This window comes from Macrotis lagotis, chromosome 8 (genome assembly GCF_037893015.1).
Source record: "Macrotis lagotis isolate mMagLag1 chromosome 8, bilby.v1.9.chrom.fasta, whole genome shotgun sequence".
Lineage (NCBI taxonomy): Eukaryota > Metazoa > Chordata > Mammalia > Peramelemorphia > Peramelidae > Macrotis > Macrotis lagotis.
The window spans coordinates 48,619,660-48,635,829 of NC_133665.1; the positions used below are offsets into that span (position 1 = coordinate 48,619,660).

At 38.5% G+C, this 16,170-nt stretch overlaps 1 protein-coding gene across 2 annotated transcripts in view; it reads left to right on the forward strand.

The window, feature by feature from the left end:
- The first annotated feature begins 467 nt into the window (after positions 1-467).
- The window catches only part of ADCY9 (adenylate cyclase 9), a 248,917-nt gene continuing 233,214 nt past the window's right edge, over positions 468-16,170 (forward strand). For both annotated transcript variants that reach the window (XM_074196856.1, XM_074196857.1), the window contains exon 1: positions 468-2,311. In XM_074196856.1, coding sequence (XP_074052957.1) covers positions 607-2,311 — 1,705 coding nt within the window. In that variant the 5' untranslated portion in view covers positions 468-606. The remainder of the gene's footprint in view (positions 2,312-16,170) is intronic.

Below are 16,170 nucleotides of genomic sequence, written 5' to 3' on the forward strand. Positions count from 1 at the left end.
CCCGCCGCGCGGGAGAGAGCCGGGGGCCGGGGCGCCCGAGCCCAGGGCAGGCGGCCCCGGCCGAGCCGGCCCCGGGAGCGGAGCGGGCCCTGCTGTCGGGGCGCCTGCGGGGGCTTCAAAGTATCATCCTGAGTATTATTTTGCTGCCCCCCCCCCCCCCCAGGATGGAGAACTCCAAGGAGACAGGCTTGTTTTCGGAAAGGAGACTGTTCTGCCCAGAGTGACCACGATTTGGACTTCCCCAAAGAGGACGCGAGAGCAACACGGTGCAATCCACCGCGAGCGGGGTCAAAGTCGGGAGAGAGGAGCCTGGCAAATACCCAGCCGGGGGCACGCACTCCAGCATCCCTCACAGCGCCTGGGGCTCCTTCGGGCTTGGCCCCGAACCTTTGGGGCACCCATTAGACGGACTTCAGCCGGCCAAGGCTGTGAGCGGATGGTGAGGACTCGCCCCCCACCCCCCCACCCCACCCCGCGGGGCTGAATGACCCAGTGAGTGCTTCCAAAAGTTGACGGATCTCCTGTCTGGAGGTATATGTAGACTCATTGATGAAATCAAGATTGTTTTCATAACTCCCGGTGACCTTTAAGAGATTTGTTGTCAACATGGCCTCCCCTCCACACCAGCAGCTGCTGCATCACCACAGCACGGAGGTGAGCTGTGACTCCAGTGGAGACAGCAACAGTGTCCGGGTGAAAATCAACCCCAAGCAGCACTTGGGCTGCTCCTCCAACCCTCACCCCAAACACTGCAAGTATAGCATCTCCTCCAGTTGCAGCAGCTCAGGTGAATCAGGAGGGGTTCCCAGGAGAACCGGAGGGGGAAACAGAGGCCTCCGCAGGAAAAAGAAGCTGCCCCAGCTCTTCGAGAGAGCTTCCAGTAGATGGTGGAACCCTAAATTTGACTCGACCAACCTAGAGGAGGCTTGTATGGAAAGGTGCTTTCCGCAGACCCAGCGCAGGTTCCGCTATGCTCTCTTCTACATCGGCGTGGCCTGCCTTCTTTGGGGCATCTATTTTGGTATCCACATGCAATCCAAATTGATTGTCTTTGTGGCACCAACTTTGGGCTTCCTTTTGGTGTGTGTGTGTTTTTTTCTATTTACCTTCACCAAGCATTATGCTCGGCATTATGTGTGGACCTCGCTGATCCTCATTCTCCTGGTTTTTACTCTGACTCTAGCTTCACAGTTTCAGGTTTTGACTCCTCTCTCAGGAAGCGATGACAGCTCCAATCATACTCCCCTTGTTATATCCACAGATACTTGCTTATCTCAAGTAGGCAGTTTTTCCATGTGCATTGAAGTACTCTTGTTACTCTATGCTGTTATGCACTTACCTCTGTATTTAAGCTTGTTCTTGGGGGTAACTTACTCTATTCTTTTTGAGCTTTTTGGGTATCATTTCCGAGATGAATGCTGTTTCCCATCATCAGGAATGAGACCCACGCACTGGGAGCTGCTAAGCAAAGCTTTGCTCCACATATGTATCCATGCCATTGGAATTCACTTATTTATCATGTCTGAAGTTAGATCAAGGAGCACCTTCCTTAAAGTGGGACAATCAATTATGCATGGGAAAGACTTGGAGGTAGAAAAAGCCCTGAAAGAGCGAATGATTCACTCCGTGATGCCAAGAATCATAGCTGATGACTTAATGAAGCAGGGGGATGATGAAAGTGAGAACTCAGTCAAGCGACATTCCACCTCAAGCCCCAAGAACAGGAAGAAAAAGTCTTCCATACAGAAAACTCCCATAATATTTCGTCCTTTTAAGATGCAGCAAATTGAACAAGTAAGCATTTTGTTTGCAGACATTGTTGGTTTCACTAAAATGAGTGCCAACAAATCTGCCCATGCCCTGGTAGGGCTCCTGAATGATCTGTTTGGTCGTTTTGACCGTTTATGTGAAGATACAAAATGTGAGAAAATAAGTACTCTGGGTGATTGCTATTATTGTGTAGCAGGGTGTCCAGAACCCAGAGCCGATCATGCCTATTGCTGCATCGAGATGGGTTTGGGCATGATCAAAGCCATCGAACAGTTTTGCCAGGAGAAGAAAGAAATGGTGAACATGCGAGTTGGGGTTCACACTGGGACAGTTTTATGTGGCATTCTGGGCATGAGGAGGTTTAAATTTGATGTGTGGTCAAATGATGTGAACTTAGCCAATCTTATGGAGCAGCTGGGTGTGGCTGGCAAGGTTCATATTTCGGAGGCTACAGCAAAATATTTAGATGATCGTTATGAAATGGAGGACGGGAAAGTTATTGAACGAGTTGGCCAGAGCGTTGTTGCTGACCAGTTGAAAGGTATGTGTATTTCTGTCTTTCCATTCCCTGTGGCTAATCAGTCATCTTAGTATAATTTTAGTTATCAGGACCTCAAAATCAATTTGATTTTTGCTCTTATGATTTAGGTATCAATAACAGTGCTGATACAGGTAAGACTTTCAGAAGGAAGGATGATTTTTAATTATACAGTAGTTTTTAATTTCCCTATAACTTTCTAAATTCCTGTGATAGGTAGGTTAGAAGATAATATTCAACATAATGAAGAACTTTTAACTTGATTTCACTTCCCATTTTACAACATTTTTGTCCCCCCAAAGCAGGATTACTTGCCAGTCAAGCCAGAAAGATAAATTTTTTTAAGTTACTTAAAAATTTTTGGAAGTCATGTCTCCCTCATTTGCACATGCTTCACTCCCAACAGAGTTGTAATAAGCATCAAATGATATATGAAAGCACTTTGAAAAGTATAGTAAAAGCACAAGTTATTTTTATTGAATTTATTTGAATTAACTGTACAGATGTGTAGAATCTAATTTTTTTAAAAGAATTTTGAAACTCAATTCACCAAAATCACAAATCTTTTTAGTGGTAGTTTACCTTAAGTAAAAAATCTGTGATGCTATTTTTCTTGATTTGTTTTTATTTAGCATCATTTTGCAGGATAGAGTATATTAAAGTGGTACTAAGAATAAGCAATTTCATTTACCTGCTACATTTCTAAACTTGTTCTTTTTATATACCCCCCCTCTCTTTTTTTACCAAAATTTTAATTGGGAAGAGAATCCTAATTAGGAAGGGCATATAGAAAGGAAGTACCTTGTTTAAAAAAATTACTTAAAAAGTCTTCATTTAATAAAATAACTGTTTCGTGATGTTAAGACACTGTATCATGGGAATGTATTAAGGAAAGAAATGAATTCATTCAAACACTTATTAGATGTCTATTATGTGAAATGTTGTACTGGGTGATGGGGATCCAAAGCTAAAAAAGACACAGTCCCTGTCTTTTGGGAGCTTCTTGCCATACGGATTTCAAGCCAAAGATTTTAGTTAGCAAGTATTAATATCTAATGACTAGTTTGTCACCTTCAAAATACACACTGGCCATTGGGTATTTTCTATTATTCTTTATATATGCTTTATAAGGTTGGGATTTAACTTCATTCGTAACATGAGGCAGTTGCACTTCAGTGATCTCTAAGGTCTCTTTCTGCTCTGATTTCCATGATTGTAGTGAGACACATCCAAGTCCATTGACACTTCCATAATTCTACTGTCTGGCAAAACTATATTTACTTGATCCTTGATCCTTCCCTGCCTCCAAGTTTAATGTGGTAATTTTAAAAATTAAGGGACAGTAGACAAATAATTTTAGGAAACTTGAACTCGGTGAAAATATGCTTGACTTAGGTACTATTAAGGTCTTAATTGGCAAGATTTGAAACTGCACTTTGTAGCTCACTGAAATATCTTTTGCTAAACTCAGAACCTTTATGCTTGATAGTTTGGTGCCCTGCTCTTCATTCTGCAGGCACAGTAAGGTTGTGGAGAATTACCTCAGCTTCTTATTTTTGCAAGTGATATTATGATTTTTACTCACTTATTGTTTGACAGGTTCTAGGGAATGGAAGAAGGGTACATCATATTAAGTGAAATACATCAGATCAGAGTGCAGTATAAATAACTTTATAAATTATACAAAATACATTTTACAGTTCTATCATTTAAAAAGTAAGAGTGATCATAGTTTAGAAATTGGAGTCACTGAATATTTGAAATTCCTCTGGAGGGGATAAATATTATATGTTGAAATGTTAATTTCATTTTTTATAATTAGGCACTTAGAGCAGGCAAAAAAAATGTTCAGATTATTTAAGTCTGGGTTTTTTTTTTTAACCCTAAACATTGTAAACATGGAAGGTTAAATATTTCTTTTCTTTTAAAATTTATTGATAGATTTTATTCTGATACAAGAAACTACCCTACAAACAAAGACCTCAAGAAATCCGCTGGAAAGTACATTCCCTGAAAATAATTAAGCAAGTCCACATAATAGAATGATTGTGATAGTGCTTGCTACTTTCCACTTTTGTAGTTGATAGGTTATCAACATAGACAAGAAAAGATTTTTTAAAAATAATTTGATGCCAAGTTTGTCTATCATCTTTGAGCTTAGTTTTGGATCAGTTAAGTGTATTTTTTTAAACTGATACTTTCTTATTTATCTATTCTCCAGCAAACTGAAATAAACATGTTTTTCTATATCTTTACCCTATGCTTTTGTGGGCCTCTCACAAATTCTTCTAAACTCAGGACAATTTATTTATTTATTCTGTGACTTTTATTTGGCAAGATACAACAGACTTCCTTATTCCTTTTAATGGAAGAATCAAAGTATGAAGTTGCAGCAAATTCTCTGGCAGTACATTTTAAATTAGAGATTGATCAACTTTTTAGAATGGGGATTATATAAATATAGGAAGCAACTAGTTGCCTCAGATAGGGTGCTGGGCCTTTGAGTCAAGAAGTCCTGAGTTCAGAGCATGTCTCAGACACTCATTGACTGTGAAGCCCTGGGCAAGTTACTTAACCTCTGTTTTCTTTATCTACTGGAGAAGGAAATGGCAAATCATTCCAGTATCTTTGCCAAGAAATTCCCATGGACAGAATAGTCCACAGGGTCATAAAGAGTCAGATACAACTGAACAATTGGACAACAATACATAAATATTCCCAGAGCCACTTTAGCATTTTGTATTTTATGGAGTGGTTAATTTATGTTACGAGATTATATTGTGTCTTTAATGCAGAAAAATTAGTTTTTTAGGACTAGATAGTAAGTATAGGCAATTAATGCAATTAATAGGTTTCCTGAAAACAGACGTGAAACAACATTGAGAGGATATTTTATTCCATAGAAACAATGTTATAAATGTATCAAGTTTTTGTTAGTTGAATGATATATGTTGCAGTAGAGTTTTGTGACATATTGTGGTTTAGTCATCATGTGTTAATGATATTGAGAAATGATGTTGATTGGGACAGTTATGTGAGATATATAGAAATATGTCTATATAACTCTGTTTGTCTGTCCATCTGTCTCCTTATCCTATGCTCTACTTTGGTAATGGAGTGGCACAACCTACTCACCAGCAGACACTGCAAAGACATTATATAGCTGTTTAGAGTATAGAAAGTTTTCCTTACAGGAAATATATCTTTTGCTAGATTAAGAAACTAAGGTATAGAAAAATGAAATACTTGATCAAATCTGGGTTTCCTTAATTCAGTAATCCTTTCTACTTTGTAGCATTGTTCCCCCCCAATACAATTTATCTTTTAACACAGTCTTATGAGGTAGGTAGTATAGTTATTATTTGTTATGCCTGTTTACTGGAAGAGGGAATTGAAATATAGAAAGAGAGACAGAGAGAGAGGACTCTAGTGGGATCTACAGCTCAGGTCTTTGGGTTCAGTGCTTTTTCCACTATCAAGCTGATGAAGTGATTTAAAGTGCAGTGCTGCAAGGATTTTGAATCTGATCCAAAGGACAATGAAAAAATACTCTAGAACTTTAAAGTAGGGAGATGGGATTATTGAAGTGGATGGAAAAGGAGAATTTGAGCAGCTTTGCTAATGTTATATTTTAGGGGAGCTGGGAATCCCAGTAGGTGGCAGTTTAATGGTCTAACATTTCCTTGGGTCAAACGACAAAAAGCCATGATTCTAGATTTTTTGATTTTTTCCTACTAAGGATAGGATTGAAGAGTAGTTGATACAACTCTGATAGAAAACATCTATTTTCTGTGCTCTAAGATAATTTGTTTGTTTTGGTTTTTGAAAGGCAGTGAATTAAGTGACTTGCCTAAGGTCACACAGCTAGGTAATTATTAAGTATTTGAGGTCAGATTTGTACTCAGATCCTCCTGACTCCTCCTGGGCTCTATCCATTATGCCACCTTGCTGCTGCTTCCCCCCCCCCCCCCAAGATAATTTGGAAACAAAATCCAGGCACTCAATTTAAATACACAGAGAAGATGAAGTCTTTTAAGAAAATGTTCTAGGGATGGCTAGGTGGTGCAGTGGATAGAGCACTGGCCCTGTAGTCAAGAGTACCTGAGTTCAAATCTGACCTCAGACACTTAATAATTACCTAGCTGTGTGGACTTGGGCAAGCCACTTAACCCCGTTTGCCTTGCAAAAAATCCTAAAAACAAAAACAAATAAAAAAATGAAAATGTTCTAGTTCAGAAGTTCTTGAGAAAACTTCATCCTGGACTCTTTTGACAGTTTAGTGACACCTATGGATTCCTTCTCAGAATGATGTTTTATATACATTATAAAATACATAAAATCACAAAAGAAATCAATTATAGTGAAATAAAGATGTATTTTCTTTTCTGTTCAAATTCATATATACCCTCTCACCCCTCCCCGAATCTATTTATAGACCCTGAGGACCTCATGTCTCTACTTGGGAAGTTATTGTTATATTGAAGATCCAAGAAAATGTATTTAGTTTCTGCTAAATTTCCCAAGGCTTCTTGCTATCAGTGCCCTCTTAAAGTTACTGAAAAATAGTTAAATTCCTTATAAAGTCTTTTCAAAGTTCTATCATTTTTATAGCTTTGAAAACAATTAACCAAAACAATAGCTCAAGAAAGAGATAGAGATGTAAATAAAGATGAACATCTAATTCTCAGTCTAAGATAATTCCAGCTCTATTTCAGAATCAGGAGTAATTATTTTGGGGAGTATTGTACACTGTATTATAGTTTGTCAAGTGCTATCAATCATAACAAATCCTCACTAAGATGTAATAATTGGGATGGGAGAAGGCCAAATTGTTTTAATGAAGTTGAAACAGCAAAATATTTGTAGAGAGACAGATGACTTTTTTTTTTTTAGGTTTTTGCAAGGCAAACGGGGTTAAGTGGCTTGCCCAAGGCCACACAGCTAGGTAATTATTAAGTGTCTGAGACCAGATTTGAACTCAGGTACTCCTGACTCCAGGGCCGATCTTTTATCTACTACACCACCTAGCCACCCCAACAGATGACTTTCAAAAACATTTAAACTAGCTTTTTTTTTTTTTTTTGCAAGGCAGTGGCTCACCCAAGGACACACAACTAAGTAAGTATTAAGTGTCTAAAGCTCAGATTTGAGCTCAGGTCCTCCTGACTCCAGGGCTGTTGCTCTATCTGCCATGCCACCTAGCTGCCCCTAAACCAGCTTTTTTTTTTTTTTTTTTTTTTTGCAAGGCAAGGGGGTTAAGTGGCTTGCCTAAGGCCACACAGCTAGGTAATTATTAAGTGTCTGAGGCCGGATTTCAACTCAGGTACTCCTGACTGCTAGGCTGGTGCTCTATCCACTGTGCCACCTAGCCTCCCCAAACCAACTTTTGATAGCTAAGTTTTAGGTTTGAAGAGGAATGAGGAATGCATATATTTAGGCAGAAATTTCTATTAGTTGCTATTATGACACTTTTCCTGTGTTTCCTGAAAGATGCATGTGAGAAGAATTTCTACACAAAATAGGTCTAAGATCATGTTTCCCACTGTTCCGGGGGGGTCTCCCTTTACTTCAGTAGTCAATTGGCTCTTGCCTGAGACAGAAAAATATAGGTACTCTAGTTTCAGACCTGTGTTGATGTGTCAGCAGATGACTTTGATTCTGAGCCAAATTCTGGTTGTTGGAACAGTTTTACTTTGAGAATGAACATATCATTCAGGGTCTGTCCATAAATCAAGTATTATTGAAAGGTCAGTGTCCACCTGGAACCTGTCTTGTCAACTCTAAAATGGGACTAATAATAGTTATACTATCTACATCACAACTTTTAAAGTTTTGTGAGGAAATTGTTCTGTAAACTCTTAAATACTATTTTAAATGTGAGATAGTCATAACCTGGAGTTTTCTGGACTGTGTTTAGCTGAAATTTTCCTAATATTTTTTGTAATATTTTTAGGGGATCTCTTCTTTGAAATTACTACATTCTGCTTTGTGTTATTTGCACAGCATCTTTTTTCATCTTCTATCTCTAGAACCCTTCCATAAAGTAAATATTCAACATATTTTATTGAGTTAAAATATTTTCTTTCATCCATTATCTGCAGCTGCCTAATATCCAATATTCTTAAGACACTTCTTCCTTCTTCCACATCCAATTCCTCAATTAGTATCCAGTTCAGTTTCTAGACTTGTGCTTTCTGCCAACTGCTGAGAGGTTGATTGGTCCACCTGTAAGCTTACCACTTTACACATTGAAGGATCTCTTCTCTGATCCATAGATATGGCTGAGTCAGAACACATCATACAGTCTGAACTGTTAGCTGGAATGAACTAAGACAAGGAACTTCTGGGTCAGTTCCTGGCAGCTATTTGTGTTATTGATGATCCCAGTTTTTGGGACATATTTTGTAGTTGCCATCAAACCCTAGGCAACTATTTAAATTTAAACCCAGAACAAATTAGAATTTAGGTTTGAAAACTCATGTCTGGGGATGGTTTGGTTTTCGTATTGAAAGAGAAGAAAGGAAATTATATTGGGTGAAAGAAATGCAAAACTTGAAATAAAAATGGTGTTGTAGAAAGAACACTACACTTGGGCAACCTGGACTTAAGTCTTAGTTTTTCTACTTCTTACTAATCATTGGCAAGTCATTTTGATTCTCTGGGCTTCAATTTCCTCATCTGTAAAGTGAGGATAATATTTGTATTACCTACCTTAGTTCACAAGGTTGCTGTGAAAGAAGTATTTATTTTTATTTATTTATTTATTTTTTTGCAAGGCAATGGGGTTAAGTGGCTTGCCCAAGGCCACACAGCTAGGTAATTATTAAGTGTCTGAGGCCGGATTTGAATTCAGGTACTCCTGACTCTAGGGCCAGTGCTCTATCCACTGTGCCACCTAGCTGCCCCTGAAGTATTTATTTTTTAAGCTGTAAAGTACTATAAAAATGTGACAATCAATTTAGAAAACATTCCTTCAGTTCCTACTATGTGAAAGCACTGATAGGTAAGCAATGAAAAGAAGCTTACTTTATATCTGGAAGAGAAATACATCATGCACATAGATTATTAAATATAAGGTAAGTTGAGGAGGGACAGAGTACTATTAAAGGTTTCTCTGAGGAGGTGGCAAATGAAGGAGCCTTAAGGAAGAAAAAGATTTTGATAGACATGACACGAAGGAGTGCATTCATTGTAAGCATGGGCAATGGTTTATATTAACTCATGAAGGTGAAATTGAAATATTGAGTTTTTATATTGAGTTTTTATATTTATTTTATATATATTTATATATAATATATATGCAATTTATATATATAAATTTTATATATATTTATATATAAAACTCAATATATTGACATTCCAGTCTGTTTGGAACATAGTTACATAAGGGAAGTAACAGGAAATAAGGCTGGAAAGGTAGATAGGTAGGAGTTATAATGTAGAGGGCCTTGAATGACAGGACTTTGAATCTTATTTCAGGGAAAACCATCGGGTAGGGAAGTGACATATTCAGAACTGTGCCTAAGCAGATGATTTGGTAGCATGTATTGGAGAAGGAGATAGAATAGAAGTAGTTAGACAAATTAAGACATTATAGTAGTTAAGGAAAGAGATGATAAGGCACTAATCTAGGGTTGTGACAGTATGAGTGGAGTGGAAAAAGATATGAAAGATCTTGGAATGTACTCTAGACACTAATTTTGCATAATGTAGGAAGATTGTGATCATTTTGAAAAATGTTTCCTCCCCACTCCCACCCCCAAAGCTTATATTACTTTTCATGTAAAGAAAAACATTTCAGTAGAAGCTACAACAGAAGCAATTATGTATTCTTTAAATATTGAACAAACAATTGTAGTAAAGTACTGGTGCTTTAGTCCCTAAGTTCTTTTTTTTTTTCATAAACATCTAAATTTTTTTAGATATATTACAGAATATCATCTAAGTTATGTCACCTGTTCAAGACCCTCAATAAAAATATTTGTATTCATTTTGCCTTATCTCCTTCTATTCCTGTTATTCTTGTAAAACTTTTATTCTTTTGGATACTCTTTGACATGTTTATAAACTATAATCAGGATTTAATGGAAATTTGGGACAGTTATAAATGATTGTGCTTGGCTTCTCATATTGTAGTTGTACAAGAGACCTTGTACTGCAAAAGGGAATTGCTTTTATTCCAGTGCTTCAATTTGTGTGATATGGAGTTGATAGATGGTGTGATATAGTTGTTCTAGAGTGGTTTGTTAATTATACTGAATTTCAAATCTTGTAAAGAGAGAAGAAAAAAATAAATACCTATTATTTACCTCATACCATTAAGGCAACAATTGAATGAAGAGACTTCATGGTAGAATAATTTGTATCTTTTCTCCTTCAAATGCTTTAAAATTAAAGATCCAGAATTTTATCAGTTCAGCAGATCACAAGTCCATTTAAGTCTTTGTTGCTATGGGTATAAAAATTCATTACTTGGTGGTAAGTTTTCCATTGAAAGCCTCTAAGAACTTAGCCTTACAAAAGACTTAGTGTGTGTGTTTTGCTGAACCCATACATTTGAAGACTTTTCAGCTTGGCACAGTATAGTTTTTGAGAACTTTGATGACATAATGCAACATGGGATTTGAATTTTAGTGGAGTAATATTTTTCATTCATTTATTCAATAACTGCTTATTGAGTATCTACTATATATTATCATAAGCATTAAGAAAGCAATGACAAAAACAAAGCTGTGCTCTGTTGAATATTAACCCAAGATTCACCCCTTATTTCCTGCTGACCCACAAAAAAATTACACCAGACTCCAGGAACTCTTTGGGACATCAATGTGTTTAATTTTGCCAGAGAGCTGGAGAACATGTTGGTTCAAAAAAATCAAATAATGTAGCAAATAAATTAATAATTAAAAACCTCTCCTTTTCCCTAATGCATACTCCCCTACAGATTACTGAATTTGACCAGGGCACCTGCATGGTGATTAGCTATATAGAGAATACTTGTGACTAGGGAATATGTGTCAAGGGACACATACTGGGACTCATTCATGTAGGGATTGTCCATGACCAGGTTAGCTCACATCTCCAACATAACAGGACTATTGATAAAGTTTGGAAAAGTCACAATATTTTATGCGGTTCTTTGATCATGTTTCTGCTTTCTTCAGGATATATCTTTCCACTTGGTATATCCCTTCCTCTGGGTGTATTCAGTAGTTGTGGTCATCAAGCTTTTCTGCTTTCTTCTGGATTTTGGCTTCTCAAGATCATTTGCTAGACTTTCAGCGACTTTTTAGCCATCTGCCAAGTTGCAGTTACTAGAAAGCCTCTTCCTAGCAAGGCAATGCTGACAACTCTTTAGTCTGTAACTGAGATTATGAACCACCAGATCTGAGGGCAACCACAAAGCAAGGCAAAGCTCCCAAGGATAAAATTGTCTATTCTTTTGACTGTCCATGTCTGGTGCTGATTTGAAGCCTGTGGTTGCAGAGAAGTGTCTGATTTAGGATTTCTTGCTTAACTCCTTCAAATTCAAATTGTGTATGCTGCCTCTTAAAACAAATTCAGAGAGCCTCTGAGTAGAATGGAGAGGAAAATCCATGTTTGCCCTAAGATCCTCTTCAATTGGGAGATAAAGGAAGTTAAGCTAGAACAAAAGCTCAGGGAAGAAGGTGGAGTGCTTTCTACCCTCCTAGTTAACGTTCCTGTCTTTATTGTATATATTTGCTAGAAACAAAGCCACTGACATCTGTATTCTATATCGTCACCATCATAAGACTTAATTTTCTCATGGCATTTGCAATATGGTTTTTAGCTTTTAGTAGCTAACTTTGTAAAATACATTCCATTTCCATGTGTTTTAGTTTCTAGTGTGCATTGAAGTTTATTTATTGTACTGATCTCTTAAATTTGAACTTTACAAAAATATAAATATATCTTATAGCGCTTTCCTAATTTATTTATAAAAATTAACTTTATTTGGTAGTCTAGTTTTCCTAATGTGCTCTTTTTTTCTATGACTAGTTCAAAGTGTAAGTTATTTTACATGATTTGAGAAGTAGGGGACATGGTTACTATTCTGATTTAATTAAAGCTAAATTCTTTAGAAGGCTAGATTATTGAAGATCAGTGTTTTGTATGTAGTTCTATTAAAATATTTGATGTGGTATTTATTGAATATACTATTTATTGATTTTTGAGTAGGATGACCTTTCCTTTCCCTCCTCTCATCCCTTCTCCTCACTATGAAAAAAATCATGATTGTGCAACTTGAGCTAGCCCAGAACCACATAGCAGCTTCCTATATAACTAATTATTCTTGATAACTAAGTGCTAGTTATCATGAAAGCTCATTTTTTTATTCATTTGCTTTTCCTTTTCTCTCTGAAAAAGGAAAAAGATTAAATAATTCATTGTGAGGTAGAGCTGAAATTTTTAGATAGGCTACTATTTTTCTTTTTGATATTTTACCACACAAAATTGTAGGAAACTTTTCATATAATAAAATTCATTTAGCTTTTTTCTTTTTTACTTATACAAGGTAGTATATCAAAAGAAATCTATTTATTGGATAGCAGAAGTAGATTTGCACCAAGGAAAGAGATAAATACTTGTGATGAGTGGTTAAAAGGTAGCAACTCTTAAAACATATCATGACAGAATATTCAGATTTGGAGGGGAGATTAAGGATTATTTACTCCACCTTGCTCCAGATGGGGAAGTGACTTGTTCATTCAACTCCTATTGTAATTGAGGTTCAATTAAGATGCTATTAAATGATGCCCAAATCCCATAGATTTATAGACAATTAGAACTGGAAGGGATTTGGAGAAAACCTTTTTTAACGTCCTTATTTTTCAGAGAAGGAAACAAAGACCCCAGAGTTAATATCAGAGCAGAGACTAGAATATGACTCACAGTCCAGCATACTTTAGTTAGGTTGCTGAAATTTTTGAGATGTGACCAAGACATCCTGTGGACAGTTGACCCTACTGCTTTCATGACAGTAACTGTCAAGAATAGGAGCCCCCTCAGTCTGGCTTCAACTTCATACAAATGCTCTAAAAGGACATAATCCCCTTCAGGGAAGCAGGAGATTGAACAGGTGCTCACAGTAGGATGGGGAATAGGTGGTGTATCCGGGGCCCATGCTTGCTGAGTGGCCCTGTTTGGGAGCCTAGGAGAAGCTGCACCCTTCCCAGCTTTCACCAAATTTTCCTTCCTCCCTCATTCTTGCCATTTTTAGGGTAAAATAATATTTAGTTCATTTCATGTCAGAGTTTTTTAAATTTTCCACCCTAGGGAAAAATTTTTCTACCTGAGGCTAATAATACCTAACTGTATTTTAGGCCTAGAGAATGATAACTCATTCAACTTATCCAGAGAGTAAAATATTTGAGGGGGAGAAATGCAGAATGTAGATTAGAAAGATAGGTTAGGAATACCTAGGGGCGGAGCCAAGATGACAACATGAAGGGATCCAGTTTTAGGAGCTCTCTGATAAAACTCATAAGCTAAGGACTCTAACTAAACTTTCGAGAGACAGACCCCACAAAGGGACCCAGTGAGGCAGTTCTCCTACTCAAGGTAACCTGGAAAAGAGCAGACAGGCTCTGCTCCCCGGGGTCGGAGGGGCAGCCTGCCAGAGTGAAAGAACTTCAGCCTCCCCGAGGCAGCCCCAGGGCACTGGGAGCTGCAGCTCACAGCAGCAGGGGAGTCTCCTGGGCTGCACCCCGGGGAGCACCGGGCACAAAGTGGGCGAACAGCAGGGGACCTCTGCTAGAGTGAGCACCTGGAGCCCAGCCCTCAGGGCACACAGCAAGCAGCTTGGTCTTTCAGCAACCCAGACCTGGAAACAGAAGCAGGCGGAGCCAGTAAGCAGGAGCCCCCAGGGCATGAGCCCATTTTGCTGAGGGAGGGGAGTGAAGAGAGAAAGACTGCTGAGCTCTGTCCTCTGCCCCTGGAACAGGACTCTGGGACTCTGACCACATTCAGATCCTGATCCCAGTCTAGGGCCCCCCCCCCCCCCAATAGAACAGCAGGGCCCCACCACCTCGGCCCTGTGGCAGAGGGGGGCGCTTATGGTCATTCACAGACCAAGAGGGAGGACAGAGCCTCACACACTGAGACCCTTGTGGGAGTGTCCCAAAAGTTCAAGAAACACCCCAAAACCAGGCCCAGGCTGGGAAAATGAGCAAGCAAAGAAATAAGAGGAAGACTATTGAGAAATATTTTGCAAATGAGCCCAAGAAAAATCAAAATACTCAGTCTGAATATGAGGAAGCACAAGCTCCTGCATCTAAAGACTCTAAGAAAAACAGAAATTGGGCTCAGGCTATATCAAATGAAGGAGTTGGAAGAAAAACTGGGAAAAGAAAGGAGAGAGATGCAGGAAAAACATGAAAATGAAGTCAGCAGCTTAGTCAAGGAAATCCAAAAAAATGCTGAAGAAAATAGCATGCTAAAAACCAGCTTAGGTCAAATGGATAAAACAGTTCAAAAAGTTATTGAGGAGAAGAATGCTTTAAAAAGTAAAATTGGCCAGATGGAAAAAGAGATAAGAAAACTCTCTGAGGAGAACAAATCCTTCAGGCAAAGACCATTATTCAGGGAGATTGATGAATTTACCAGAAATCAGGAATCAATGCTTCAAGACCAAAAAAATGAAAAATTAGAAGAAAATGTGAAATATCTCATTGAAAAAACAACTGATATGGAAAACAGACTTAGGAAAGCTAATTTAAAAATTATTGGAATACCTGAAAGTCACGATCAGGAAAAGAGCCTTGACATCATTTTCAAAGAATTACTACAGGAAAATTGCCCCAATCTTCTAGAAGCAGAGGGCAAAATAGAAATGGAGAGAATCCACCAATCCCCCAGAGAAAGATCCCAAAAAACCAACCCCTAGGAATATTATAGCCAAGTTCCAGAACTCCCAAGTCAAAGAGAAAATATTACAAGCAGCCAGAAGGACACAGTTCAAATATCATGGAGCTGTAGTCAGGATCACACAGGACTTAGCAGCAACTACATTGGAAGCTCGTAGGGCTTGGAATATAATATACCGGAAGGCAAAAGAGCTTAGAATGCAGCCAAGAATGAACTACCCAGCAAGGCTGAATGTCCTCTTCCAGGGAAAAAGATGGACTTTCAATGAACCAGGGGAATTTCAAAGGTTCCTTTTGGAATGGCCAGAGCTGAACAGAAGGTTTGATCTTCAGATACAGGACTCAGGTGAAGCATGGAGATTGGAGGAGAGGGGGAAATATGAGGGACTTAATGAGGACGAACTGCATGTATTCCTGCATAGAAAAATGACACTGATAATACTCATATGAACCTTCTCAGTTAATAGAGCAGGTAGAGAGAGCTTTTATAGTTGAAGCACAGGAGAAAGCTGAATTCAAAGATAAAATATGGTGTAAAAATGGAGTCAATAGAAAAAAAGGAAAATGGAATGGGAGAAAAAAAGGAGAGGGGGAATAGTCTAAGATATTTCACATAATAAGATTTTTTTTATTACAATGAACTATTGCAATGATATAGAAGGGGGGAGGCAAGGGGGAATAAGGGAACCTTTGCTCTCATCAGAGATGGCTAGGAGAGGAAACAGCAAATATACTCAATGGGGTATAGACATCTGGAGTAAGAAGGAGGGGGGAGCAGGGGGAAGGGGTGGGGCTTTGAATAAAGGAGGAGAGGATGGACCATGGGGGGAGAGTGGCCAGATATAACACATTTTCTTTCTTACTTCTTGCAAGGGGCTGGGAATGGAAGGCCTGCCCAGGACCACAGGGCCAGGTGGATTCTGGGCCTAAGGGGTGGTATGGGGGCTCAGGGCTTCTTGGCCCCGGGACCAGGGA